The following is a 26,804-nucleotide window of genomic DNA, read 5'->3' on the forward strand; positions in this document are numbered from 1 at the left end:
CACACCGAGAAGGCCTCCAAAGGGTTGATTTGAAATGAGGGCAGGAGGGTTGGTTTGGGATTGTTATTTCTGTGTGACAACAGCAAGAAAGCCACATTTGGGACCACAGAAGGACCACTAGACCAGGAGTGCTCAACTTTTTCTTTCTGAGGCCACCCCACATGCTATAAAAGCTCCACAGCCCACTTGTGCCACAACAACTGGTTTCCTGCATATCCAGTAGATTAAAAGCCAGGGCCGGCATTAGGGAGTAGCAAGCAAGGCAAATGCCTAGGGTCCCCATGCCACAGGAAGCCCTGCCAAGCTAAGTTGCCCAGGATTCGGCTTCAGCCCCAGGCGGCCGGGCTCGAGCTTCGGCTTTCTGTCGTGGGCCCCGACGAGTCTAACACCGGCCCTCCTCTCTGGTTTATTTTGGCAGATCCTCTGAAACCTGCTCGCAGCCCCGCAGGGTGCCCTGGACTCCTGGTTGAGAACCACTGCACTAGACTAACAGCCCTAAGGGGTTGGGGTTTTCCTGTCTCTCCTGTCAATGGCCATGACCCCGTAACTCCCCATCATACAACATTCAGCATCCAAAGAAGCTGTCTATCCTTGTCTGTTATCCAGGGACCTCCATAATCCAGCCAGGGCTTTGTTTTTGGGCTAGGCAACATATAGGCTTCAGTCCACTAATTCTGTAGCAACTTGGGCCTTGTCTACATTAGAGACCAATCAATTGTAAGTGTCTCTCACTCACTGGAATGTGCCTGTTGTTCACGCATAAATTGGCCACAGCTGATCATCTGCCAGACAACAACCAATGGAGTTAATCTGATCATTTATAGGGTTAAGCCCGAGTCCAACTCATTATCATTCAGACGCTTGTACGCCATTGTAGGCCCAACAGACTGGCACAACTAGTGTGCAGTCAACTCTGGCAGCTATGCATCTTTGACAGGGGTCACAGCTGACAGTCCCCTCAGCTGACCAACCTCACTAGTTCACCAGTTGAGAGCCCCCCCCCATCTTTCATGGTAATGTGGGGCAGGGGCGTGGCCAGAAAGAGGGGAACCACATGTGGGGCATTTGGGGGGAGGGAAGGGAAGCTAGCGTGCTAAACAGGCTGGCCATCTGAGTACAAGCCCACCTGACCCCTGGCTCCAACCTCCACGCGTGCCCCACGCCATAACGTCCACACTGCTATTTTTAGCATGCTAGCTTGAGTGAAGCTAGTGCCTGGCTGTCAACCCGGGCTGCGAGGCTCACTCCCAGTTGCTGTGTAGACGTACCCTAGGACTTTCAGAACTGTTACATCTTGTCTACACTGGGCTAGCAAGCCGTTTTCCTTTAAACCCCCTGGTGTGTGTGAGGGGGGCGGGAAGGGAGGTTGGAGTCTGCTTTGGGCCAGACAGTGTGAGAAAAGAGGGAGGAAGAGAAGAGGGAATGGTACCTTCCACTTCAGGAATTCCTTGCCTCAAAGATGTACGAGTTAAGCCTCACAATATTATCACCCTCCTTTTAAAATGGGGAACCTGAGCCAGAGAGCGGCTAAGTGACTTGCCCAAGGTCACATAAGTCAGTGGCAGAGCCAGGGACAGAACACAGATGTCTTGAATCTCTGTTCTGTCAGGATCCTGGGCAAAGGTAGGCAGAACTAGTGGCAGGAGTTTGGGATTCCAGAACTGAAGCTGGGGATCAGAGCCAATATCATGGTCAAGAGTCAAGATGAGGGTCAAGCCGGAGTCAGAGTCAGGAGTTAAGCCGAGGGTGAGAGAAGGAGACAGTCAGGAATCAGACTGAGGTTCAATACTGTATCTGGGTCCGTGTTATGGTTCCAGGGGTTGGTTGGGAGTCAGACTCTAAGTCTGAGCCAAGGTCAATACGGGGAGCTCAGGAACAGAGAAGCAGCTCAAATAAATTGGTTAGTCTCTAAGGGGCCACAAGTACTCTTATTCTAGAAGCAGGGCAGTTTTGGCAGCTAGTTAGGGATCTGCATCGTTGCCTGATAGCCCTGCAGGTCCAGGTTCAAGTCCTGCCAATCGTTACATGTCCCTTGCTTTAACCATTACAGCAGGCTATAGGTATCCATTAAGGATGGGGGGGGGCTCCTACAGATCTTCCCCAACATGCATTTCCATCCACACCATCACATGCTCGGAGCAGGCTGGGTGCCTACTTCATGCTCCAAGAGCACAGGCTCTGAGCTGGGGTCCGAGTTCACCCCCCACCTGAGGTTTGGTCTTATTGGCTACTGAAAATCAACACTGACCTCAACCTAAGCTACTTCCCTGAGTTCAGCTGCCCCTACAGTCCCTTCCAGGACAGCCTCTTCTTTACTACTTCCTTCTGTCCCTACAAGAGGCACCCACGCAGTTATACTGTGGTTGGAGCTATGCAACAGTGACCTCAAGTCTTACCACAGAGGTTTTAAGGTGACTCAGCAGAACATGCCCACGTTTCTATATAGGGTCTTAGAGCCGACCACACTGTTACATTCACCGGCCAAGACACAGACTGTAGCTCTCCCCTGGACTGATTTGCAAGAAGGTGATGAAATATTTATTACGTCTTCTCTGAAAGCACTAAGTACCTCGGTGGAAGCAAAGAACGTGAGGGGTCTCCCTTCCGAGACTGATACAAGCCCAGGAAAGGCACTTCCTTACTGCCCTCTGCGAAACCTTCTATTGGAGCACCTCCCCTCCTGTAAGCCCACGGCCATTTGGATGAACTTGGCTGACTGGCTAAGAAAGAGAAAGGCAGAATTTGCTCCACTACCATTTTCCTGCAGCTGAACTCCAAGGGGCTCAGGCGCTGCTAAGTAATTCAAGGCCAACATATGGCCGCAACATATGCAACTGCTCCATTGGAGAGGTTTAGGTTGTAGTTCTCGTTATGTGTGAGCTATTAATTCAAATTATTTAGACTCGGGTGGTAAAAGACCCATTTCAGCTTCAGGCTGCCAGATTGAGTTTATATCTTTAAAAAAAAAAATGAATCGAATGAATTTGATTAGTTTATTCATGAGACACCTCTGTCGTTTGCCAGGAGCTAGGGGTTGCATATACAGCAGACAGAAAGAAATAATTTGCAATGCGCATCGGAGAGAAGAATCTAATTAAAAATCCTTCTCAAAGGGGCGAACCCAGAGTCTGTTTCCACCAGGCGTAGATATCCAGCTCAACTTATTCTCTCTCTCGCTCTCATTTTATACTTTCACCTTCTTGGCATTAAGACTCATTACATTATCTAACATTTTTCATCTACAGCGAATTCTAGCTAAAGCATAGATTTTTGGACCTATAGAATAATATATACTATATAAGATCAGTTGCTAACATATAATATATTAGATCAGTTGCTCATCTGCTTATTTGCAGCGTCAAGAAGTTTTCCATTAGGTGCTGCTTTGTACAACCCCAGCTCTGTATTTATGGTTCCATATTTCAGTGCTAAATAAAGACCACACTCCCGGTTAGGGTTCGAGAGGAAGACTAAAGGTAACAATACCTCTATAGAGTGCTTTTTGCCCCCCTTATTTTTTTTAATAGACAGACATAGGGAACAGTCACTTGCCCCATGACTGAAAAAACAGCCTTTTCTGGGGTGGAACACCCTCATGTGTCAGCAAAGTAACACACATTTTGATCCCTCCGTGCTCCTCCAAATTAATTTCTCCAAATGAAAAACACAGAGATTTTCTTCATAGGCACAAAGAAAGTGGAAATGTGGCCAAGACACCCAAGTGAACTCTTTTCTCCTAAAAACTTGTTGTTAAATCATTAATGACCACATGTCACAGGCCCCAATTCTGCACGACATTACTCTGGTTTCACACAAGTGTAATTCCACTGAAGCCAAATGTAACAGTGGCGAGTCAGGACTTCTTTGCAAAGCAAGGGCAACCTTGAGATGTTCTCCTAACAATCCACTATGCGTTATGCTTCGCCCATCCGACAAAGATTCACTCATTCTGGGGGCCCAACTTGAGAAACTGTGGACTTGATATGCAGGGGTACTGAGCATCCACAACTGCAAATGCAGCCAATGAGAGATGAGAGTGCTTAGCACCTACAAAAGGTCAAGCCCAAGGCGGGGCTTGGGTTGGGAACCCAAACATCAGCTGCCATTTTTGAAAGTGTTAATGCAAGTGATTTTCCCAAGGCCACCAAAGTTGTCTGTGGTAGAACCAGGCTTAGAAGCAATTCTCCTGACTGCCAGTCCACTGCCTTGTTCACCACACCATCATTTCATTTACCTGGACATCAAACTATGGGGGGCCCCCATTTTCCAAAGCAGCGACTGCATCTTAATAGATCTCCCCTCCCATTTGCAGTCACATCATTTCCCTGCGGCAGCTACACCAGTTGCGTACATGGGACAGTGAGAGTATTTCATGTATTCTTAAAGATTTTTAAAGGAGTTGTTTTGTCCAGTTAATCACACTGTCTGCTCTAGCTCTTCACTTCCTCTCCCCACTCCTGTCTGTTCTGTTTCTCTCCGCTGAAAAATGGGGTGGACCAGCACCATGCGAGAAGCCAATTCTTCTCTGATGACCACCAGTTACGGTATGTCTACACTGCAATTAAAAACTTGTGGCTGGCCTGTACTAGCTGATTCAGGCTCAGGGGATGTTTAATTGTGATGTAGACATTTGGGCTTGGGTTGGAGCCTGGGCTAAAGGACCCTGACGGGGGTCCCAGACCTTGGGCTGCAGCCTGAGCCCAAACATTTACACCTCAATTAAACAGCCCCTTCGCCCAAGTCCCATGAGCCCAAGTCAGCTGCAGGTGTCTAACGGCAGTGTAGGCATACCCTGAGTGCTCCACAGACAATACTTTGGGAAGCTCTGGTCTAGCTAAAGTAAGTTTTAACTGCTCAGCAATAATTTGCACGACAGCAGGAGAAGAGTTCTACAACGTTGGCTTTAGAACATGAATGTCATTCTTACATCTGCGGGAAACACACGGTTTGCAGTCGCCAAAGGCAAATCTGATCTCATTTTCCTTGTGGAAAAGTCCATGCCAACCCTTTGCCCAGCTGCTGAAGTGTGTCCGAAGGGGGTTTCGAATATAGCCACAGATGAACATAAAGTCACTGAAAAGCGAAAATGGCTTTGGGACCCAACGGATTCCCAGTGAAGTTAAAGAAAAGCCAGAGGGAGACAAACAGAACTCCAGGAGCATATGTAGAGTTTTATAGCTTACAGCAGGGAGGTGTCAATCCCACAGAGGACCCTACACCACCTTCCCCGGCTCTGTTGACAGAGCATTTACACAACATACATACTCTCCTCTACTTGAAAAGCCTTCCATGGAGTCCAGCTGCCCCCCACCACTTCCCAAATGACAAGATCACAGCATCCTCCAGAAAAACATCGACACGGGAAATAAAGTCAGGTAAGTACGGTCGTATTAATCGGTAGAATGAATGGCCGGAGAGATTTACTTACAGCAGTTGAGGCATGCAGGGTTATTCCGAATGCTTATTTCCAATTACGATTCCTTTTCATGTTTCAATACAAAACATAATTAGTTGCATTTTGCACTCTGCCACAGCAGAGATACCTGCTGAATCAAGGACACATCACTGGACGATATAACCCCGCAATCTCACTGCTGTTTATCCTCACCCTCCCCTCCTGTCATTTCTCTCTTGCATCTCAGCCTAAACTGCAAGCATTTCAGAGACCATTTCTTTCTAGGCCTGTGTCTACACAGCGCAGCAGGGAGCTCAATCCTCATTCAGACCTCTAGGAGCCACTGGCATACAGAGTCTGCATAAGACGATATCACAGCTCATGCTTATTCTATAGCTTCTGCTTTTTAGGATAATGGCTTCACTGAAACCAGCAGCGGCTCCAGGCACCAGCACTCCAAGCGCATGCCTGGGGCAGCAAGCCGTGGGGGACGTCCTGCCGGTTCCTGCGAGGGCGGCAGTCAGGCAGCCTTCCGTGGCACGCCTGCGGGAGGTCTGCCGGTCCCGCGGATTTGGCAGCAATTGGGCGGCGGGGTCACGGAAGCCCCCTGCCTGCCTGCTCGGGGCAGCAAAAAAGCTACAGCCGCCCCTGACTGAAACCTCCTCCCAAAAAATCTCAGAGTATTTCTCCCTTGATCTTGGGGGTGGGTGGGTGATACAGTTTTTATTAATCATTTATATTCCATCATCACCTAAAGGCCTCAACCAGGAGGGGCTCCATTGTGCTAGGTGCTGTACAAATATAGTACATGACAGAGACTTCGCCAAAGAGCTTCTAGGTAGGCCACAAGAGGTGAATGAAGCAAGACTGGCATGAAGGAGGAGGACAGGGTAACCAACAATAAAAGTCTGCACTATATACCAGCGTCCAGACCGGAGTTTAGAAAGACCACAGTTGTTGTAGATCAAAGGTTTGTTATTTTTAAACCCACCTTATATGATCTGTTGGTCTGAAAGTAATTTAAAAAATTCTCTGGTCTGTTTTTTAGTTCCACAACGGGAACCGTTTGTCTTTGGGGATGGGGGGGGGGAGGGGAAGAGGGGGAAGGATCAAGAAGGATAAAACTCATGAAGGTAAATTTTTCCATATGGGCCACTGTCGAGAAGCCTTTGCTTTTTGACCCAGCAACCTCATGGTGTCCCTTTAAGGTGGGAGCTTTTTCCTCCCTTCAGCTACCATTGCCACAGGACCAGGCAGAGACACACTGCATCATTCATTCGCAAGGGCGGGAGGGAGGAAAGGAGAGGCAGACACATGTGGTGTGAATTAAGGAGGGCAAGTCAATCGCAACACTGAATTTCCTGAGCGACCGTTTTCCGCCACAACGTTAGCGGGATTTAAATGCCATTTCTTGCGGTGCTTTTAAAAGTCAGCTTCCTCTCGTCTTTACTTCTGGGACCACAATAGTGTCAGCGTTACCTTTCCCACGCTTTGGATTCGAGCACCCACCATCATGTTTTCTCCCCGATTAAGTATTGTTTTAAAAAAATATTTTAAATAATGAACTTTTTAAATGGAAAAAAAAAAAGTGACTGGACAGGCCAGCAGTTTTCTGGTATCTGAGCCTATTTCTAGTTTTGGAAGCATATTTACAGTGACAGTCGCTTAACATTTGGCCGCAACACATTTTAAAATCCTTAGGGCAGACTCTCTGCTGCGCCCAACTTTCATTTAGATGTGCCCGTGCGCAGCCTTTCAGGGAGCCTTTTACAGCTCCATGATTCTTTGCCCTAACCCCAGCCTTGGCATGGACTGGGAGCTGCTCTCTCATTCATACCAGCACGCCACGGTCTCCAAGAAGCTGTGGGGGGAGAGGCAAAGGAACTGGGTCCACTGGCTCAGTGCCTGCTGGGGACTTCCCAAAGTGGCAGGTTTCTGCTCTCTGAGACCACTGAACACAAACAGAATAGTTCTCAACTTGGGATGAACTCTCCCAAATGCTGCCATCAGAGGAACTGCTGTGTTAGTTCGACTGCAGTGAGTAAAAAATTGCCAGCCCGGTGGTCTGAGCAGACATGCACTGAGCACCAGGGTCCTGGGGAATTCAGTTTCTAGTCTCTCAAAAATAAATAAATACCGCCAGCCCCCAACCTGTATTTTTTTTAAAACACAAAGTAGTTGATTGAGTGGGTGCAGACAGCAGTGAGTCAGAGCCATGCATCCTGCTCTGATGCAGGCAAGCCAGGCAGCAGGGGCCAGGCCATCGTAATTTGTGACTACACGGGAGAATTCTGCCAAAAGTTCTCAGGAGGTGAGGAAACATCAGCTTCTGCAGCCGGGGAAAGACGTCAGCGTGGTTTCACACGGAGTGACCCATCAGACAGGGACGTCTCTGGACTGCTCAAAACACTTGATGAGTTTGCACTGTCAGTCCTGATCTAATGAGGAGGAGATGCTGAGTACTGGAAGGGAATTCTTACAAGAGCAGGCCCTCGCCAAACAGCCTATGATACACTCACTTAACTGGAGTTTCTGCAACTTCCCAGTTCTCTAGCAGGTACTGGGGAGACAACCATCCCGCATGGGCAGGGGCAGAGCCTCGATGACTTACCAAGGCTATTCCGTTACTAATTGCTAAGATTAAGGACCCAACTTTGCTCTTGATGAGCGTCAGGGAACTTCCATTGATGTTAATATGGATGGAGGGCAGTATGCAGGTCTCGGAAGAACCAGTTTGGGAAGATGAATTGCAAACCACTTGGGATCAACAGCCAGGTCTTTGAGAGACTAAATATAAGACAGAAAGAGATCAACTCAAGGGAAAGCAAATCAAGGGGATACTGAAGCAGCCAATACAAAGGCATTGTGAAATTCTTTTCAAACCCTTTAAAATAAGATAGTGATGCAGAAGGAGAGAGAATGAGAACTGAGATGACTGGTAAAAGAAGCCTTTTCTGGCAAGGTCTGAACTACAAGAGAAATAGCAGAAACAAAAGGCAGGTGAATGCTGTATTTAAAAAAAAAAAAAAAGTATGGGCAGAGATTTGGTTGGATAAAAATCTGCACATTTACTTCAGTGGTATTTGCAACTCAGTTACAAGGGAATTGTTTTCAACCCAGAAGAATGATCACAGACAGCTAAAGTCTTCTGAATACTTGTGCAAAACTGTATTTGTGCCAGTGTTCACATGGCCAACTTGAAAATGAGTTAGGCCAGGTCTACACTAGAAAAGGTTTGCTGGAGCTATACTGGTATAGCTATGCCAGCGAACCCACCTAGTGTAACTGCAGCTTATACCAGTATTTTTGTCAATAGAACTTATAGTGATTCCCAGAGCAAAATCAGCTATGCTGGCAAAAGCACTTTTAGGCTGGTATAACTGCGCCTCTGCTAGGGTGTTTGCTGGTGTAAAAACATCTAAAAAAAAAAAAATCAAAAATCAAAGTCACACCCCGACAGACATAAATACTGGCAAAGTTTCTAGATAGACCCGGCCTTAGGCCCTTGCTCAGGAAAGATTCCTATGTAGGACAGCACTTAAGCACATGAAGTTAATGAGATGCACGTGCTGTACGGAATAGGAATGGACTTAAGCGTGTGCACCAGGGCTGTTCTGAACTGGGGACTTAGGCAGCCCCATTGACTTAGTCCAGTCTCTCCCGGCCCTTTTTTTATAAATCCAGTGCAGGACTGTTCCTTCCTCAATAGCTTCTCCTCTGATCTATAAAAATTTCAACCAGGCACTTGGGAAGCATAAATAATGCCAAACGACTTAGGTGAGCACTTAACGTGACCAGCCAATACTCAAAGCCCCTGGCTGCAGCAAGTAGTCCACAAGCGACTCATATCTGAGCTACGTTTGCATAAAACATCAGCGTGTCATTGTGAATGACGAACCAATTAAGAAATACAATGACTGCTGGCAGATAATTCGTACACAGCAAAGAGGGCTTTGTTTATCTAATAAATCACTTGCTATGAATAGCTCACCCAGCTCTTCTGCAGACAAGCCTTTTCAGGTCAGAAATCAACACTGGCTTAGAAAGATGTTTAGCCCCTACTCACTAGGCACTTGGGAGCATTGTTCCTAGCTAAGTCCTGAAGTCAATTTTTCCAGATTCATCCTCCTACCCACCCTGAAATGGTCTATACCAGCTTAGCGGAGAACTGAAAACATTCGATGCTACTGTACTATTGCCCAGGCAGATCTGTCTATCTAGCTTGTCTAGTGCAACCATCACCATAGCAACCAGGTGTCAAAAGGTAGAAAAAGCAGACAGCTCGAATGCAGTAGCGGAAACTGTAAAATGGTAAAGAGATTGCCTAGGACTTACCCAGACCAACCACTTTGGAACCTGTCATGTTTGTCTGTTAAAATTACCTTTATCTTTTGATTCTAGTAGCGTTGCAAGGGGATACAGTCACGGAAGATTTTGTGTTCCATTGACGAATTCTTCCTGACGTTTGGTATCATGGTAAATGCTTATTGCCCCTCCCCGCTGCCCAAGGAAACAAGACAGACCTGTCTCCAGAGTTAAAATGAACCATAACATTCAAACTCACTAGAATCAATACTGTTGATTTCATTTTATTCTTTCCCCCTTTAGGCATCTATTAAAGCAAAGTGCTCATTACCATGATGCAACTGGTTTAACCTAGAACGACAAACGACCACTTTTAGCCCAACTGAGCTTTTTTAGATTTAAAGACGTTGGATTTTCAATAGCAGACATACAGAACAAAAATAAATTAGCTGGAGAATCCATTCGGCCTGCCTATGGGAGTAGCTGGTGACCAGCGATCCTGCCAATTTATTATGCGACTCTTGGAACATACCATTGGGCTAGTCAAATTTCAGCAAGGGTGATTAAAGCTGTGTCTGGTTCAAGGCGTCTAGTTCTGTAAGTTCAGGATCTCAATGCTTTGTCTTCAAGGCACTCAATACCAGGGGACCTAAAAAAATTGCCTACAGCTCCAGAATGAGGCCTGTGGTCAGCAACTTCACTGCCCTGGCAAAAGGCAACTTTCCACCATCGGAGTAATGCTGGTGTGTACAGGAGTCAGTACTGCCTTCAGGTCTGGTGCCAGACTTTGGAATTAATTTTCTAAAGACCGTCAAACCTCACCAACTTTTACTCCAAGAGTACGGCCTTCTGCGACCTGCCTTCTCAGATATAAACAGAGAGCAGCGGTACTCTTAAAAAAAAAAAAATCCCCCAAATGTAAACCCGCTACATCAACACACAATTCTCACCCTAAGGAATGGAGGAAGGACAAACTTCACGTAACAGATGCTGGGTCACGCTGTTTAACGCCCTGCGGGAAGGTGCTCAGGTGAGGCTGTTACAACCACCTGTAGAGCAGGGGGGAGAGCAAACAAGAATGGCCCTCCAAAAATTATGGCCACCCTTTTGAAAAGTGGCCACTGCTCTCAGGTGTCCATCCTGAAATCTTTGTGCCTTATTTTCAGCCATGCTGAGCCAACATAAATCGAGCAGAAGTCAATAGGAGCTGTGGGTCCCCTGCCTCTTTGAAAAAGAGATACCGGGTCTCTCCAGTTGAGCGCCCCGAAACTGAGGCACTAAGGAGTAACATTCGCTCCGAGAGCTTCCTGGCAAATGCTGTGTGAGAGCTTTGACCACATGTGACAAGACAACTGGTAGCCTTGGGGGCAGATTCAGCAAAGGCACCATGAACCTCACCAGCTCTCAATGTATCACCTGGATTAGAAAAGAGTAAACCTTCTTCATCTCTCTATTTCGCAGCCCTGCCCTCGTTTGCTCTCCTGTTCCTCACCTCCACTCCTTCTCTCACCCCTTCCCATCACCCACCCTCAACCTCCTGTTCTCTCCCAAACCTTCCCACCCCCCGTCCCCTCCCTGGAGCTGTCTGCCCCTCGCCCTGTTCTTGCACGTGGGAATAAATCAGGAGTGCAAAATAATGTAATGTCTATAAAATCCCCTAATGCCTGCAAAATCAAGTGATCTCATTGTCTGATATTTGTAACGCTTGTTCTCCATTTCTCACTACCTGTTTGCTGTGTCCTTACCTTCCCTTGTCTCTAGTTGGATTGCAAGCACTTCACAGCAGGACCTGCCCATTCTAGTGGGACCATTGAACGGATATCAGACTCACCAGGACACGATCTCCAAGCCGTAAGTCTTTATCGCCCTTTTTCACTGACCCGCTGTCTGACAGGTTAGATCCAGATTCATTTCCGGTTTTCATGGTGTTGTTCAGGACGCTCTCCCTCAGGGGGATGACACGAGTGGAGAGAGGCGGCGTAGCCGTCCCTGAGTGCAACGACAAGTTCTGAGTTGTCAGGGACTCCACAGAATGGGCATCGCTGCCCGAGCCCTCCGCCACGGGCTGGCGGGTCAGCTTGGAGGGCCGTGTAAAAATCCCCTGCAGCGGCTGGCACTCAAAGTAACGTACGCCACCAACGGAGCCGTCATTCTTACCCACCGGGTCATCCAGAACAACCCCTGCCCACTGGCCGGGGGCGAACTGGGTCTCCCCAAGATACTGGATCACGCCTGGCTTCACTCCGTTCACCCAGACACGTTCACCCACCACGAAGTCTCCCAGGAAGTCATCGCCCACCTCGGTGACCTTTGATCCTGGCTTCTCGGTGCTGGCAGTGGAGGTGGGACCCTGCTTGTGCAAAGGTGAGCCTGCAAATTGAAGGAAAACAGGATTTGGTGTGATGTGAAGCCAGATTACCAGGAAAGTGTATTAAAACTAGAAGATCCAGTACCATCATTCAGGTTACCTATTCATACAGGACACAGACAAGGACTGGAGCCACAGTGGTTACTTACACATCTGGAACACTGACCCACCTCTGCAGCTGAAGAGGGGAGTTATTCATAAACAATTCCATTTCAGCCCAGTATCTGCCTCGTTGTGCGTATTATTAAGAACCCACCTGTGTCTGTTTCCCCCGTCACAGGAGGAGAGTCCAACCTCAGAATAGTGTTGGAAGGATATTAGGGTAGGTAGTTACTGCGTGTATGCTGCTTTGCAGAAGTAGCACTAAGAACAGTAATAAAGGGCAGCAGAAGGAACCTTGGCAGATGCTCAAAGAGCCTATGAGGCCCAAGGTAGCTCATTTTCCACCTCTCCTCAGGGAGGAAATCACTCCTATGAAAAATGGAGAATTGATTTTCCCTGGTGGTGTTAGGGCAGTGCTCACTATATGCAAAGAGTTAATAGATAAAGCACTAGTAGATGGTGCTTGAGGGCGTGTAGCATAGCTCCTGGCTTTTGTAGGAACAGTCAAACTTGCTGTTGTTGTGCACTGCAAATGGCTTCCTTTGTGCGGCTCTTTGCATCCGGCTTGTAAGAGATGCAGCCAAGACTCAGAAGTAAGGGGACCAACTGGACTTTAGTCTCAGTATAAGAAAACAAAGAAGTCAAAAAGCCTAACTCAGTCCTCGCACTAACAGCTGTAAATCCACACACTTCACTGGGACTGAAACTTAATAATAATCACCCCAGAGCTAGATGAAATCCAGAATAAGGAACTTCCTTTACTGGTACCTTTACTGGACTCAGGCATGTTGAAGGGTGACTTCCTGCACCACTTCCCTACCAGGTGAGGAGCAGGAGAGCAGCAGATGGTTACAGGCAGTGAGACAAGTTCATTCCCCTCCCCCTGAAGCTCTTCCTCCAGGGTACCAGGCCTGGACCGAGGCAGCAGCAATGCATCTAGCAGGCCCCAACTTGCACGAAATGGAGTTCAAGCAGGAATTAATGCAACCGATGCAAATGAAAGCTACCAATGGGGTCAAAGTATGGAAGGTCAAAGTCGGACAATCCCTGGCACCAGCCTTGCTTGCAGCCTGGGTCCAAGGAAGGGGGGAAAAGGTTGCATTTGGCCCTTATTAAAGAACAGGTTAATGGGGGAGATTAGGGAGAGGCCTAGAAAAATAACGTGGGAGTTTGGAAAATAACGGCTTATCTACATGGTGCATTAGTCCACAGCAGAGGGGTGTAAATTCTAGTGAGCACTGTGTCCATGAGGACGCTGCTGGTGCACACTGAAAGTTCCCTGGGGCACATTAATGTAGTACTGTTTGAAATGGAACTATACTAACGTGCACTAGGGACCTTTTAGTGTGCAGCAACAGGGACCACACAGACGCTTTGTGCACGACACGTTAGTGCGCACCAGGACTTACACCCTGCTGGCTCGGACTAATGCGTCACATAGACGAGCCCTAAGAAACAGCGAGTCAGGCTCCCTCCCCCGTTAGCCCACTGGACTTTCAAACCTCCTTGCTGCTCAGTAACACTCAGATCTCAGACTGTGCTTTTCAGTGCACGCCACCTACCACCGGCCACGTGCTGTGTGCACCAGCGTGTTAGCGATGAGCCAAGGTGCTTCAAATGAAATAAAAGCCAACCTGAACTTTCAGCCAAAACGCAAAGTGAAGCTTTCTGGAGGTCAGGCACCACAAAAGCCACCAGAGTTCTTGGGCAGATGTTCAGCACATAGAGCACCTGGCGGTCAGGCTTCTGGCTTCAAAAAGGTTAACTCTGAAGAAAGCAAACTCATTCCAGTCTCCAAGAAGCCTCACTTTGGCAGCCGCCTCTCTGCTCACTGATTTCAGCAGGGCTGGAATTGGAAACATGGAAATACCACGAGACCCTCACGGCACTGCCAACCCAGCCAGGAACGAGAAATAACAGAAGTCGCTCAAGAAAGCCGGTTACCAGGAAGTTTCCAGCCCAATTTTGCAAACTGTACAGCAACAAATAACACGACTGTATCCAGTGCTGCCCAGAGCCTGCCATTCAAGGAATATGAATGAAATCTTATCAGCCCAGTGACAGAGAGAGGTGTTATCACCCCTATTGTTACAGAAGAGGAATCCGAAGCACAAAGCACAAAATCGCCCCTGGCATCGATGGGTAAAGCTCCCTTTGAAGTCAACAGGAGTTGTTCCCACTTCCATGAGTGCTGAATTTAATCCACTGTGCTGTGACCTGCCCAGTATCATACAGCGAGTCATTGTCAGTGGCAGGATTAGAACCCACAGGTGCTTTGCTCTTCACCTTGTGCCACGTCCACTAACGGAAGAGGTTCAGATCGTTCCAGCAAGCACTCAGACTTGTGAGCGCTTACCTGAAGCGACCTCCAAACTTTGCTCAGGTTCCCCGCTCACTAGCACTCAACCTCTGCCGTTCTCTCCAGCTCTTTCAGAAGTAATGGGCATGACAGGTCAGGTGCCAACTTCGGGAAAGTCCAAAGAACAAAAAAGCCCCCGAACCAAGATGCTCCCAGCTTTGCCACAGGCGTAGCTGAGCAATAAAAACAAAACCAGCAAAGGTGCTCTACTCAAGTTCTGTTAGAGCTAAATGCACTCCCTGAAGAATGTAACGTTTCTGCTAAGACAACCAGCAGGGAAATAGTTCTGAGCGCTGACACTTAAGTGATCATCAGGCTTCAGAGCCAACAGACAGCCATTACAGTAAATGAAACTCACTCGCCTCTGAGAGCTATAGTGTCAGTCTGTCTGCAGACTCAGGAAGAGAGCACTGCATCTAGCCACATGTGGATAATCTAAACTAAAAAATAAATAAATAAATAAAAATTAGGGCCCAATCATGCAAAATTTTGCTACTGAGTATAATCCAATCAAGGTCATTGAGGCAACTCACTTTAGTAAACTCTATGGGCCAGCCTGAGATATATCCCTACTCACACTAACCAGTACCTTAACGCTGTGATTAGCCCGATTAATTTCAGTGGGACTGTCTATGGAATACGGTACTACCCAATGAGAAGGGGTATCATACAAACAGACCCTATTCTTCATGTTACGTTTTTAGACGACTAGGCCCTTAAATTCTGCAGAACCTGATAGGGCCAACAAAGCAATGCAACAACGACCCATGATAGCTCAGCTCATTTCCTCAAGGCTGTGAAGACACTTCTGTTCCTGAGCTGTTTTCCATGCTGGTTTTCAACCCTGATCTGAAATTTGCCCATCCTCAGATGTTTTCTCTTTAAAAAGCTTTTATAAATGCCTTAAATTACTTTCAAGCCCATCTCTCTCCCATTCTGGTAATAGCTAGCACATTAAAGGTATACTGACAAGTAGGCTATGTCCAAGAACTAGTTTTTCTGTGAAAATGGTTTTGCAAAACAAGATTTTCAGGCTTTTCATTACATATTTCAAATACAAAGAGGAGGTTGGAGGGGGGAGACGTTATTTGTTTCATTACCTTCAAACATTTACCAGCTGGAAAACAAAACTATCAGCACTGGATTTGTGCATGAGAACCTTGAAGTAAAACTGACTATAAACCGAAAATAAAACCAACCAGTCTAGTTTTATGGTCCATAAGTGCAAGAAAGTAAACGAATAGTATAAATCGGGAACAACAAATTGCTTTGTAAAGATTCTTTCAATTTTAATAATCCAGGGTGCTCTCAGTAACATGTATCTATCTATTTATATAATCTTGACAGGGATGTGTAATAAAAAAAAGTGAACATTAAAAGCAAAATGTATATTCCTGTTTCAGACCTGGATTCACTAAAGCAAGTAAGCACATTCTTAAGTGCTTTGATGCATCATGGGCCTTAGACACTGGCTTAGCCTTTACTGAAGTGTCCGGATTCGTGGATGATCAAAGCAGTTTTATTACAGTGTATATCCAAGTCCATCTCTAAAGAGCTTCAGCACAGTACTCTTTGCACTTCTGCAGGGCTTGTCAACTAGGGACCAAAATACCGTTTAGATTAAGCCTCACAACATCTCTGTGAGGTCGCTATTATTACCCTCTTTTTTACAGACGGGGAAACTGAGGCACAGAATGGAATACAGACTTGCCTAAGTTCACACACACCAAGTCAATGGCAGAGTTGGAAACAAATTCTAGAATTCCATCTGCCAATACACCAGCACATACTAACTCCTCCCAGCCGTGTATATTCAGAACAACTGACTTGTCTATGAAAGCTAAAACGATGATTGTTATCTTTCCTGTAGCAGATATTGTGCTCACCAGGAGAGAGGAGAGCTTAGCAGGACTTCATTCAGCCTCAGTTTTAGATCCCTGCTTAACAAAATTGTGGCAGCAGAACTACAGTAATTACATCATTTCAGTCACACAATCTAATTACCATAATCTAAATGCAGTAAATAATTAGGAGAGTTTGAAAGGAAGCAGACTCCTGAACAGGGCCAGCAGAGCAATCTCACAGTCAGGGCTATTATTTGTTAGGACGGGGTGAATGGTTCCATAAAACAGTTCCTCATTTTCCACCATGCCTATACCGAGGGAGCACATTACATCATCTGCACTATTTCTATATAAAATAATTATCTGAACCAGCGTAAGCATAAAGTGAGTAACCACGCTGATCACGTGATGAAAAGATGGCCCTTCCTCGTCCTATTCCCCCCAACTGTTTATCATCTACAATTTGAGGCGCAAACTTCAGAGCAGGGACTGTGTCTTTCTAAGATTTCCATAAAGCCCCTAGCAGACTTTGGGGATCTGTAAAATATTAAACAGGAGAGGCACACAGGTTCACAATAGCCAAACTAAATCCAATCTTTGCCCTTTCAAATTTTGAAAAAAACAGGGTGGATGAGGCCATATCTTTTATTGGACCAACTTCTGTTGGTGAGAGAGAGAAGTTTACACAGACCACTTCTTGAGGCTTGTAGAAGAGCTCTGTGTAAGCTCAAAAGCTTGTCTCTCTCACCAACAGAAGTTGGCTCAATAAAAGACATTACCTCACCCACCTCGTGTCTCTAACATCCTGGGACCAAACAGCTACAACAACACTGCATCCAATTTCAACTCTTAATTATCAGCACAATTCTAGGAACATCAGAACAGCCAGACCCCAGTGGTCCCTCTAATCCAGTATCCAAGCCATTGATGCTTTAGAGGCAGGTGCAGGAAATCCTGCAGTAGGCAATTATGGAATAAACTGCCCTCAAGAACGTTTCCTCCTGACCCCAAATAGTTATAGGTTGGCTTACTCCCTTGAAGCATGAAAGTTTCTACCCATTTCATTTTTTAAAAAACTATTTACCACTGTAACTCTGAATAGTCTTGTTCTATCTGACACTACTCCAGAGATGTCTGGCAGTCCATCCGCAGTGTGGAGGTGACCTGAAGGGGCCAGCAGTATGGGGAAGTGGCTGGCTACGAAAGGCCAGCCTTCTGGATGCCTGTCCCCAGAGCACAGGAAAAGACAACATCATTCCCATGCTCTGAGCTTGCCCTCTACTAGGGTGACTAGATGTCCCAATTTTATTGGGGCAATCCCGATATTTGGGAATTTGTCTTATATAGGCACCTTCTACCTCCCACCCCCATCCCAATTTTTCACTCTTGCTATCTGGTCACCCTACCCTCTACTGGGTATTGTGATGAGATTGTCTGGTGAGTTTGAGACACTGATCACTACCACGTTGGAGCTCCATGCCCTTTGCCACTAAGCCTGGAGTCACAAGATCTAATGGTTTACCTGCTCCTACTTTCTGATAAGATCCCATGGAGCTCCCAGGGTGTGGGACCTGCAGTATCATGCAGCATCTTTAAAATAGCCCATTTGTTGCTGGGCCTCCCCTCTGTCTGCTGCCGTCTAGTTATATTTTACTGAGGCCAGTGGGACACCAGACTCAGGATGCCAGCAACTGAGGGGAGAAAGATAAAATACAGGGCAGTCGGAGGTAAAGATGTGAGAGAAATCTCTGCCTCGTGACAAAGCTGCCAAACACAACTGGGGAGTTTTCCAAATCAAGGATGGGGGCCAACAAATGACAGCATTTAATGCTTTCTGCTCACTTGGAAGGCAGATCTCTCACAGGGGGAAAACCATCAGCAACATCTGCACTACTGTTAACTTACAAAGTTAAGTGACAGACCCAGGGTCACCGTGCGAGTCAGAGGCACAGCCAAGAATAGAACCCAGGAGACCTGCTCTAACTAATTTCCCTCCCCGTTAATAAAAAGGTGGCCTGAATCTTTTGCCTTATATTGTTTGGAACGCAAGTGGATTGTATGGCCAGCTCTGAGCCACCAGACCCCAGAACTGTTCTTCTTGAGGTGTTCGGGTCCTCTTAAACATTTAGGCCATTCTTGCTTGCTAATTAACTGCTTTGAGCTTCCTGACATACTTGGCATGTTAAGCAAGATTCGGGTCTAGGGTGACCAGATGTCCCGATTTTATAGGGACAGTCCCAATTTTGGGGTCTTTTTCTTATATAGGCTCCTATTACCCCCAACCCCCTGTCCCGATTTTTCATATTTGCTGTCTGGTCACCCTATTCGGGTCCTGTGATGGACTGTACCTCACGTACCCCCAACCCTGTTTTCAGATGCCAGCACTTCAAGGGCATAACACGTTCCACTCCAGCAAGGATTGAAAAGGTTTTAATTTGATGCACTAGATCCTTAGCCCAATTCTTTGGCTCCCGTTAAAACACTAACGAGAGACATGTTGCTAAATTGCAAGGCCTGCTCCATACGGGAGAGCGCCTCTTCCAGCCCTTGGACATTCCAGCAGGCAGGAAAGGGTAAGAAAAACATTTCCTAGTAGTTACAGGAGCAAGGAATCATTCTGAAAGCGCTCAGCGTTGGAGCAGCAGGTACAGGACAGATGCACATTGTGGAGACTAACAAGGGTACCCTTGACTGAAGCCCTCTCATCATTAGGCAGGTTTTGGTAGCATATACTAAATGGAAGCCACATGTCTACTCACTCAGCACCCTTTGATTTCTCACAGCACATCAGAGCTGCTGCCATTTTACATTCCCCAGATATTGTCATCGTAAAGTTTAAATCAAGGGGGAAGAGAGAGCTTGTTCCCAGGGGGAGAAAATAGAACAAGAATTGAGCAGGAAAATGGTGCACTGTAAACGTTAGCCATGCATTTCCTGTACCCTACAGAACCCCGCTCTAATCCTATTATTCCCAAGCTATGTGCCAGGCACACTGGTCGCCAGAAGGAGCAGAAATTCAACAGCAGTGCTGTGTTGCCATGGGGATCTAGAGAAAGCCAGCTAATTGATAAAATGGAACCTCATTAGATAAAAAAATAGAGAGAGAGAGATACCACTTTCTCCCCAGGGAGGTGACGTGAGAAAGCACATATTAAATTTACCAAAAGGCTTCACAATAAGGGCTTTTTCCCCAGTCTCTATTTTAAACCCCAGAGGTGTTGTTTATTTTTCCTTTGGTAAATTGGACAGGTGCTTACCAAATAAAATATCGACTTACCCTGATGAAGGCTCAACCCAGTACAGGACTCAGCTCTTCCCATACCTGCTACCCACCCACCTTCCCGGAAAGCTCCTTATAGGCAAGGTGTGGTGGTGATGCCATTCCATTGCCATGGAATCTACTAGGAACGGTGCATCTCATGGTTAGCTTGGAACCTTCACGAGGATCTATTCTCCTCCTCATGGCACGTGACCTCGGTCAAATCACCTTTGTATTTCTCAGGGTCCCCAACTATAAAATAGGAGTCACGACAGCTACCTCAGGTGGGGCTCGATTCGTGTTTGGAAAGCAATTGGATGTCCTCCGGTAGAAGAGGCCTCCGTAGGAGGGCTAAATACCATGGTTATTCCATCCAAATCTCTGCAAACTGCACAGCTGCAGAAGGGCCGCTGCTAGGAAACTGCCAACGTGCACCCCATGGCAAAACAGAGCCTAGGATTTGCTATACTAGGGTCCATCTAGTCCAATGCCCTGCTTCCAGCAGTTGCCAACATACAATAGCTTCAGGGCCGCTATAAAGAACCTCGCCAATTAGCCAACGCTGTATGAGGGGTAAACAAAAATCCTTCCTCCTCCAGCTCACATCCCTATGCAGGAGATCGCATGATCTTCCATCACAGCCTTAGCCCACCTGGCTACAAACATGGGGGTAAATCTGGGGGTGCCGAGCCCCTGCAACGCTCAGCGGTTCTCACAGTTCAGTCCAATGTCAGGGAGATGGATTGGTGCTTTTCCAGCTTCACACTAATGAGTTACAGCTGAAACCAAGTGAAGGAGGAATGTGTCAGCTGGAAAGCCCGGATGCTGGCCAAGGGGGCTGCTGTTTAGAAGAGGAATAATGTACATCTGAGCTGCCACAAGCATCATGGTAGAGTCTGAGCCACGTTCCCATCCATTAGTGCTCTCTGCATGCCTGCCTCTCTGCTTGGGCTAGTGCCTAAGTGAGGATGTGGGATCTACTGTCTGGTGTCAGCTGGCATGAGCTGGGATGTCATACACTGGCCTCCTTTCAAACCCCTGTCTCTGCTCCAGTTCCATGTAAAAACTGGCACTGCTCATTAGTGATGGACAACACATAGATGCTTTCATGCTTAGAAGGGCCCCTTCCCTCCAAACAGTAACGTTAGCTGTAGAATCAAATACACATGTCTTATAGCATCTCAGCTCTTATTTCTTGTGTTAGAATTACTCCGTAGAATCCCTTTGGTCTGTAGGTGAAGTACGGCTGCAGCCACAATACGGCAATGAACTCTGCATTCAGCAAGTCATGGTCAGCTACAGCCCATGTCACCTGCAGGTGGAGTTGCCCATCTAAGAAGCTGGAGCTGAGGGTGTCCCTCCTCAGCAGCCAAGATATGAACCTGGATCTTTAGAGAAGAGGCAGCCTCTCTATCCGGTGCGATTCCTGCAGCTATTGTACTTCGATGAGTCACAGTCAGTACAGACAGAGATGTAGCTTTGTCCTCTGTACATCAGCGACACAGGTAGAATCATAGACTATCAGGCTTGGAAGGGACCTCAGGAGGTCATCTAGTCCAACCCCCTGCTCAAAAATCCATGCTACTAGAGCTGGGTACAAATGTTTGGAGAAAGAGTTTATTGGCCAAAAACCCAAGCTTTGGGTCAACCACAACCATGAGTGAATTTGGGTTGAATTCGGTGAACAGTTTCACTCCAAAAAAGGTGTTGGGGAGGAATTTTTCAAAAAAGTCAAAATGATTTGTTTTGACCTTTTTGAAACTAACAACATTTTGACTTTTTGTTTTGAAACGACGTTTCATTTAGAGATTCAGCTAGGTTTAGCTTCTAAAAAATAAAGGGTAAAAAACACCTCCCCCCCAAATGAAACCAAACCACCAAAAAAGAACCTGAACAAATTCATTTCAGTTTGAACGCAGCAATGGAGCAGCTGTTTTCTGCACGGAGATTTAGCATGTCTTTTTCAAGCTGCCGGATGAGGTGGGAGGAAAGGGGGCCTCAAGTCACAAGAGCCGGTCAAGCATGCACATGCTAGCGGGAGGAGCGCTTTGCAGGGTATGGCTGAACAGACTGGAAGTGCATCCTGGGAGGAAGAGACCGTCAAGAAGATTCAGCTCTGACTTGGGGGAAAGATTGAAAGTTCTCCAAGTGCAGAGCTGAAAACTCTGGGACTGTGCTTGCCTGTCTTGTGGGGAATCTGGACAGTGTCTGGCGTAGACAAGGGCTGTGCCTTTGGCACCTTTGAAATCAGCTTCCTCGTCTGTCTCCCGGAATAGCTTCCGTGCTTTAGACACTACGTTCTAGCTATAGATTGATTTGATGCAACAGGCAAACGGGCTTCAGCTACTCCGGACGGGGGAAGAATGACTACAAATGTCCTGATATGAGAGAGGAGTGAAGGAAAGAGTGAGGAAGAATGAGAATTCTCATCAAGTGCTGACCCTGGCTTTTGGCTCACTGAATGCTACTAGTTCTCTACTCAGACAGATTTCTATCTTTACACAGGCAGTACCATGGGATCGTCAATGGCCATATAGAGCAAACACAGACCTCCATTTTTGAAAGGTCTCACCCACAAGTTCACTTATATGAAACCAACTACACAACGGGCGAGATGGGCATTCTTGGTACTAGCGGAGGAGGGAGCTGCTTGGGCTGGAATGAGTTTTGGCCAAGTCATGTGGTTTGCTTTGATTAGCCTGTTCCTTTGGACGGTTTGCCCGGCAATCAGAGGATGTTCTCGACAGAAGCCGTTTCATAAAATGGTTTCTCTCAAATGCCTACCGCACAGAAACCGACCAAGTATTTATCTGATGGAGTTTTGATCTTTCACGAACAACCGGGATGGTTTGGACTTGGATCGCTGCCATCTTTCATTCCATAACAATAATCCCATTCTGCACTGTGCAAAGCTGAACAGCATCACAGTCTAAAGGAAAACAATAAACCCACCTTTGTATAGAACTCCAGGATAATTTGCAAACAAAGTCAGTAAACAACAGTTGAAACAGGCCCTTTTAAATAGAAAGTGGGCATGATCAACAAGGAGACTGGTGGCACCTTAAAGCCTAACAGATACAAACAAAGCATGATGTACAGGAAGCTATACGTCACAGCATTTTTTCATCTCTTCCAATGAGGATACACTCAGCATGTACATTTTCCTCATTCTAGATGGTCCTTAGGCCTATTCTGCAACTTCCAGCTACATCAGACACCATTGCAATAGACACAAACATATTTTACCAGCAGTAATGTGGTATCTTTGGGATCTGAACCCCAGGGAGTTACATAGGGATAAGTTTGTCTGACCAGGGAGGCATGTAATGAACTGGCACCTGTGGGTATGTATGCCATTGCCATATATGGGACAGAATCTGAAATCTTCAAGCATGTGTCATAGTACCTATATTGCTAAAAGCAGACAAAGATTTTCCTTTAGTTTAAGAGATCGGGGCCTATGCTGTGGGATCAGAAGGCTCTGAATTCTATCCCTGCTGCTAATATGAAGTTTTGAGTGGCCATAGTCCATAGAAAGGATTTAGCCAAAGATTTCTTTGAGCACCATTAATACTGATTAGATTATTATCTAAGAATTAATACCAACTACTGTACTTGCTATTACTTTAAAGTAAGATTAGCACAGTATTTCAGATCTTTAATCTTTGTGGTTAAAGAACATTAGGCTGGCTGGTTTATCAGCATCTTTATTAGATTAAGAGATATTGAGAGATTGTGGATAGATAGTGAAACAGCACAGATTTTTCTTATGCTTCAGGCCTGTACGTTTTTAAATACCAAGTAGCTTGCATTTTGGGCATATTTTGTTGAACAAAAGCAGATACAGAGACTTTGGCAGCCTGGGGAGGTAGAAAGGTGAGTGCCAGGCAGATGCTGCATAGGAAGATCTCCTTTTTCATTTGGGGATTATTAACTCACAGCACCACAATGGATTTATTCAGCAGGATGTCATGTTCATTGATTCTTACATAAGGATTATTTGCTGTGACGACCAAAAAAAACCAACTCATTTATAAAGTGCCTTCCCCTTCATAATGAACACATGGAAAGGTTCAGTGGTTTAGTTCAGATTTAAAATGCATTTAGGGGAGGCCCATGATTTTCAAGAGTAAGGAGGGATTTTGAGATGCCGGAAAGGGGACTGATTTTCCGAGGGTCAATGCTTTCTGAAAATTAGGCGCCTTTGGGGTGTCTCAAGTGGAGCAGCTAAAAACTGAAACATCCTTTCCTCCTTAAAAAAAAAAAAAAAAAAAAAAAAGCCCTAAAAAACCCACCAGTGGTCACTTTGGAAAATCTTGGCCAGCATATTTAAATTAATTCCATTTATATAAATCTCAAGACCCATTCAGATTAAGGACTTGTTTACAACGAGAAATTGGCCAGCATAGCTGTAGTGGAATCATTTTCCACTATTGCTATTCCAGAGTAACTCCCGCGTGGACACTCAATTGCAGGATAAAAGTGACTGCATTTGGAGTAATTATTCAGGAATAAAATAACTTATTCCAGAATTGTGTCCACATAGGAAGTTATTCTGGCGTAGTTTATTCCAGTGGTTCTCAAACTTCTTTTTTTGTGGGCCACTTGAAAATTGCTGGGGTCTCAGCAGACCACTTAACGATCTTTCCAAATGTTGCTTGTACCGTTAGCTAACTATTGTAAAGCGCTTTGGATAAAAGTGCTATTTAAAAAAAACCCTTAACAAATAAAAGCACACAACTCATATTTTAATATCACTAGTCTTACCTTTCTAATGCAATGGTTGTGCCCGCTCTCCCCCACCGCAGCAGCCCCCAAGCTGGGGCTGGGAAGCAGGGGGTCTCTCCCCTGCCACAGCAGCCACAGAGCTGAGACTGGGAAGGAGGGCCGTTTCTCCCTGGCAGCCACAGCCCCGGAGCTGAGGAAAGTTGCCTCTTTCTCTGGCCACTGCAGCCCTGCACATCCCAAATTCCCCCCACCCTCTCTTCTCACCCCACTGCCCCCTCCCACCTACCCCCCTCTTCACCCCAAGGCCACCACCTCACCTTACATGTGCGTCTTCTCCAGGGCCCAGGCACCTAATTAGTGGAACCACGCCTGTGTGGCTCCAATAATTAGGTGGGTGGCCCTTCATTTTCTCATGTACGGCCGTCCAGGCGCGCACCTTAGAGGGAACTATCCGCGGACCACCTGAATGGGAGCTCGTGGACCACCAGAGGTCCGTGGACTACAGTTTGAGAACCTCTGGTTTATTCCAGTATAGTTATGCCAATGTCCCCACTACAATTTTGGGTAAGATTCATGATTTTTTTCCATTTATGCAAACTGGGTCACACCAAGCCCATGCTATCGCAGTGAAAACACTTCTGAATATAATGGACAGTGTTAAAGAATGAGTTAGGGGGCATAGTGCTGCAGGATCCCACATGACAGACATCTGAGTGATAACAACAACTGGTGGGGATACACTTACAGTAATTGTTAGATACCGATCCTGTGAAGTCCATTTAACTAAACCAAACCATTAACTGAGTAAAGCAAATGCGCATTGAGTTACCAAAGACCCCTGTTGTGTGTGCAAAATACATTTCACACTCTCAGGATCCAAAGATTAATTCTACCATGTGCTCATTGCTTTTGAACCTGTCATGACACTAAAGTTTTAAACGCTCTGAAAGTTCCATAACACAAACAAGGTCATGTTTTTGCATCAGTTCAGTCAAAAAATCCACAGTGTGCATGCGCGCGCACACACCCCACACACACTCACAGTTGTCCACGTTGAGGGATTTTCCAGGCCACAAGAGTTTCATAAACTGCAAGCAGGGTTTAGGATGGCTGGTATTAAGGAAATGAAGACAACTACTCTCATTAAACTAATCTGACAAAAGAGAGAGGACTGGTGGCCTTTAATGAGACATTTACAAATGGTTTCCCAGCCATATGAGCACTGAGAGCACCAGTCTCACGAGCTTCTTAACGGGAAATGTTGGTGTTCAGTGAAAAGGGCGCGACAGCAGACAGAGCAAGCAAATGCCGCCGGGGTTTTATATGCATCACAGAAGGAGCCATGCTGCAAACTTTTGAACTAGATCTGGATTTGCACTAAGGATTCGGATCAGCGATTTTAGTTTGGGTCCTCGTTTAGTTTCGTTTTCTTGTGTAAAACCGACACAAACAGAAAATAACTTTGCAGTCATTCCTGACCAGATAGAGTTAACTGAAAGACTTGAATATCAAACAGCACCACTGTGGCATATTTATCTACACAAAAGATCATTCAGTTTATTCTCTCTCTCTCTCTCACACACACACACACACACACACACACACACTTAAATAGAGACTCCTTTAATGCCACTAACTCAAACATTCCCACTGAAAACAGCAATAAGCAAAGTGACAAATTCTAATAAGAAAGTCAGGCCATAACTGGAACCCCAGCAACCATTCTATCAATAGAATATTCTTGCGGTATTATTATTAGTTTGTGGTAGCACCCAAGATATGCTAAGGGCTCAGCAATACCCAGAATTTTGACACTGAGGACTGGACAAGTAACAGACAAGGTATCCTAAGGGGCTGCATCTCAAATCTGTATAATCCAACCTACGGATTAAGTGTTCGTAACCTTATTAGTCACACAAACTTTTACCTTCCCTTGATGATAAATGGAAATTACACCAGCCCTAAAAACCCGGGGAGAAGGGCTGGCTTAGAGGTTAATTCACTGGATTGGAAATTCAGGCGACCTAGGTCTTGTCTCAGCCACAGACTTCCTTTGAGCTAGGAATGTAACCTCTCTGTGCTGCAGATCCCCATCTATATACAGGGGATGACGATACTTCCCTACCTCCCGGGGGCACTCAGGCACCACATAGCAAGTTTTCCCTTCACCCTCCAGTGGGGTAACGAAAGGGAGTATGTCACCTCTCTTCAGGATGACTCTAATCTGTCCCTTTGGGCATCCCTGTTGACTGCCTCCCCACACAGGACAAACACAGGCAGAGCCGGCTTTAGGAAGTGCGGGGCCCGATTCGAACAGTTTTGATGGGGGGAGGGATAGCTCAGTGGTTTGAGCATTGGCCTGCTAAACCCAGGGTTATGAGTTCAATCCTTGAGGGGGCCACTTAAGGATCTGGGGCAAAATCAGTACTTGGTCCTGCTATTGA

The 26,804-nt window shown here is 46.3% G+C and overlaps 1 protein-coding gene across 1 annotated transcript in view; it reads right to left on the reverse strand.

Moving 5' to 3' along the window:
* The window catches only part of CLIP2 (CAP-Gly domain containing linker protein 2), a 125,396-nt gene that overhangs the window by 53,269 nt on the left and 45,323 nt on the right, over positions 1 to 26,804 (reverse strand). Inside the window, exon 3 of the mRNA XM_034752210.1 lies at positions 11,532 to 12,070. Within this exon, the coding sequence (XP_034608101.1) occupies positions 11,532 to 12,070 (539 nt within the window). The remainder of the gene's footprint in view (positions 1 to 11,531; positions 12,071 to 26,804) is intronic.

This window comes from Trachemys scripta, chromosome 18 (genome assembly GCF_013100865.1).
Source record: "Trachemys scripta elegans isolate TJP31775 chromosome 18, CAS_Tse_1.0, whole genome shotgun sequence".
NCBI classification, from domain to species: domain Eukaryota; kingdom Metazoa; phylum Chordata; order Testudines; family Emydidae; genus Trachemys; species Trachemys scripta.